The 3,429-nt window shown below is 28.9% G+C and overlaps 1 protein-coding gene across 1 annotated transcript in view; it reads right to left on the reverse strand.

The window, feature by feature from the left end:
- Positions 1-1,051, reverse strand: part of LOC103605787 (GLIPR1-like protein 1) — a gene marked incomplete at its 5' end in the record, with an annotated part of 21,144 nt that extends 20,093 nt beyond the window's left edge. The window contains one exon of the mRNA XM_008590413.1: positions 806-1,051. Coding sequence (XP_008588635.1) covers positions 806-1,051 — 246 coding nt within the window. The remainder of the gene's footprint in view (positions 1-805) is intronic.
- Positions 1,052-3,429: the final 2,378 nt, after the last annotated feature.

The raw sequence follows: 3,429 nt of genomic DNA on the forward strand, positions 1-3,429 counted from the left end.
CACTAAAATAATTATTATAACTGTGTCCCATATGCTTAAAAAGCTAGGTGAAAGATCAAACGTACTAGATCTATTCATTGAAGACAAAAAAGACACAAATTAAACTTCTAGAGATGTACACTTTAATATCTGAGATTAAAAATAAACTGAATGGGATTAACAGTAGATTAAACATTCAGAAGAAAGTATTAGTGAATTTAAAGATATAGCAATATAACTATCTGAATTAATCACAGAGAGGGAAAAAATTCAACAAAATAAGAGACAGGAGCATCAATTAACTGTGGTTATAAGTTCAAGTGGATTTCTACATCCGTAACTGGACTCTGGCAAGAAAAGAGAGAGAGAAAGTGAGAGAAAGAAATATTTTAAGGAAAAATGCCTAACATTTTTTTTTTCCAAACTTGATTTAAACTATAGTCTTACAGCTCCAAGAAGCTCAGTGAACTGCAGCACAAAAAACATGAAGAAAACTATGGTACGTTATAATTAAATTGCTCAAAACCTATAATAAAGGGAAAATTTTAAAGGCAGACAGAAAAAAAAAGACTTTACATGCAAAAGAGAAAAATAAGAGGATTATAGTAAATTTCTTGTGGGAAGAATTACAAGTAAGATGACAGTGGAGTAAAAGTTTTCAATGGTCGGGGGAAAAAACTCACTATATACAATTCTATTCTCAATGAAAAATACCTCCCAAATGAAGGCAAGTTTTACACAAACTCAAAACAAAATACTATAAAATTTGTCTTGCAATCAAAACGTGCACAAATAAGAACTAATCAATAAGATTTCAAATATTTACCTGTGTATAATGGCCACAAACGCGAGAACATGATAGAGTATCAAAATCATAAAATTCAGTTTCGTTATACCAACCAGTGACAGCAGTGTTTGGTGTAAATATCCTTATTCCACCTAGCCAGATATTTTCTCCAACATATTCAAAAGCTGCATAGCATTCATATGGTTGGCCTAAACAGCTGTTATGTTGGAATTTGCACTTGTTTGCCCATGCTTTAGCCATCTTTGCTAAACCTTCATCCCAACTCTGAAAGATAAAAATAATTTAAATTGAATGATGCATATGTGTTTGCATTAAAACTGTTCTAATTATTGTAATCAATTTTATATTGTAAATATTGTAAAACAATTGAATGTTGTTTAAATTTATTATTTTAATAAAATATACTTTTTCTCTGGTATCTATTAGGTTCACATTTCTTTTTATTTCTGCTTCAGAAACACTTATTTAATACCCACTCTATAACAAATTCATCTTTGTATTTCTAGTACCTGGAAGATGGTCTGGTACATTAGAAACATTCAACATATAAATTTGAATGTGATTAAAATTAGTCAGAGTTCCTAAGTCTAATAATTAAGAAGGTCATACACATTTATCATAAGTAAAGGATGAATATCCATTGATAATTCAAAAGGGAAAAAATAGAAATAGAAAAGAATTTCTTTAATTTGATCAAGAGTTTCTACAAAACAAACAAAAAATCCTTTAAAACAAGCATCAATATATAATGGTCAAATATTAAAAGCTTTCATTAAGATTGGGAATGAAACAAAATGTCTGCCCTCATTATTTCCATTTAACATTGTATTAGAGGTTAGGTAGTATAATAAAGTATACGAGCTATTTATAAGATAAAAGATATAAAATATATAAGGATTGGAATCCATATATAAGGATTGGAATCTATTCTTATTCACAGATGGCATGACTGAATACATAGAAAATTCAAATGAATACACAAACAAAACAATAATAAATAATCAAAATTATCCGTTTCCAGATACAAGGAAAATACACAAAAATCAATTGTATTTCCATGTGTACTCTACAGCTTCACAAATATCAAATACATATAAATAAATTCAATAAATGATACACAAAAACTCTACACTGAAATCTCATCACTGAAAGAAATTTTAATAGACTTAAATAAATGGGGAAATATAAAATATTCATGGACTGGAATATTCAATATTGCAAACAATATCGATCTTGATATTTAATGCATTTCTAATAAATTTCCAAGTGGCCTTTTTTTGGTGAAATTGATTTTAAAACTTATATGGAAACGCAAAGGACCAAGTATACCTAAGATGATCTTTTAGAAGCAGAACAAAACTGGAGTACTTACTCTACCACATATCAAGACATATCATAAAGCTACATTAAGATATTGCGGTATTGGTACCAGGGTAGATAAATAGTTCAATAAAACAGAATAGAGTCCAGAAACAATTTATGATAAAAATTAATTTTAATATAGTTATTATTGTCACACTCACTCNGTCCAGAAACAATTTATGATAAAAATTAATTTTAATATAGTTATTATTGTCACACTCACTCCTTCACCCTACTCCTAACTCCTGGCAATCACTAATGTGCTCTCCATTTCTATAATTTTGCCATTTCAGGAATGTTATATAAATAGAATTGTACAGTATGTAACCATTTTGAGATTGGTTTTTATACACTTGAAATCCAACCATGTTGTTTCATGTGTTCATAGTTTGTTCCATTTTATTGCCGAGTAGTATTCCATGATATGGATGTACCAGAGTGTACTTAACTTTCACCTGTTGATGGAAATTTCAACGTTTACAAGTTTGGGCTATTTAAACACTTGTGAATAGGTTTTTGTGTAGCAATAAGTCTTTCTTTTTCTAGAAAAAAAGGAAAAGAAAAAAATGCCTGGGAGTGCAATTGCTGGGTCATATGGTAAGTGTATGTTTAGTTTTTTAAAAGGAAATGGCCAGCTATTTTCCAGAGTGGCTGTACCATTTTGCATCTCCATCAGAAAAGTATGACATCCATTTTATCGACATCTTTACCAGTATTTGTATTGCCATTATTTTTATGTTAGTTTTTCTAATTGGAGTGTAGTGCTATTTCACTGTGGTTTTAATTTGCATTTCCCTAATGACTAATGATGTTGAATATATTTTCATGTGCTTATTTTCCATCTGTATATCCCTATGGTGAAATGTTGGTTTATTTTTTCATCTTTTTTTCATTTTCTAATTGATTTTTTTTTTACTGTTGAGTTTTGAGAGTTCTTTATTTATTCTAGACAAGAGTTCCTTCTCAAAATAGTTTGCTTATAATTTCTCAGTCTGTAGCTTGTCTTCTTGTCGGGNGTAAAGGATGAATATCCATTGATAATTCAAAAGGGAAAAAATAGAAATAGAAAAGAATTTCTTTAATTTGATCAAGAGTTTCTACAAAACAAACAAAAAATCCTTTAAAACAAGCATCAATATATAATGGTCAAATATTAAAAGCTTTCCTTAAGATTGGGAATGAAACAAAATGTCTGCCCTCATTATTTCCATTTAACATTGTATTAGAGGTTAGGTAGTATAATAAAGTATACGAGCTATTTATAAGATAAAAGATATAAA

The sequence above is a fragment of the Galeopterus variegatus genome, unplaced genomic scaffold (assembly GCF_000696425.1).
Source record: "Galeopterus variegatus unplaced genomic scaffold, G_variegatus-3.0.2 Scaffold6078, whole genome shotgun sequence".
NCBI classification, from domain to species: domain Eukaryota; kingdom Metazoa; phylum Chordata; class Mammalia; order Dermoptera; family Cynocephalidae; genus Galeopterus; species Galeopterus variegatus.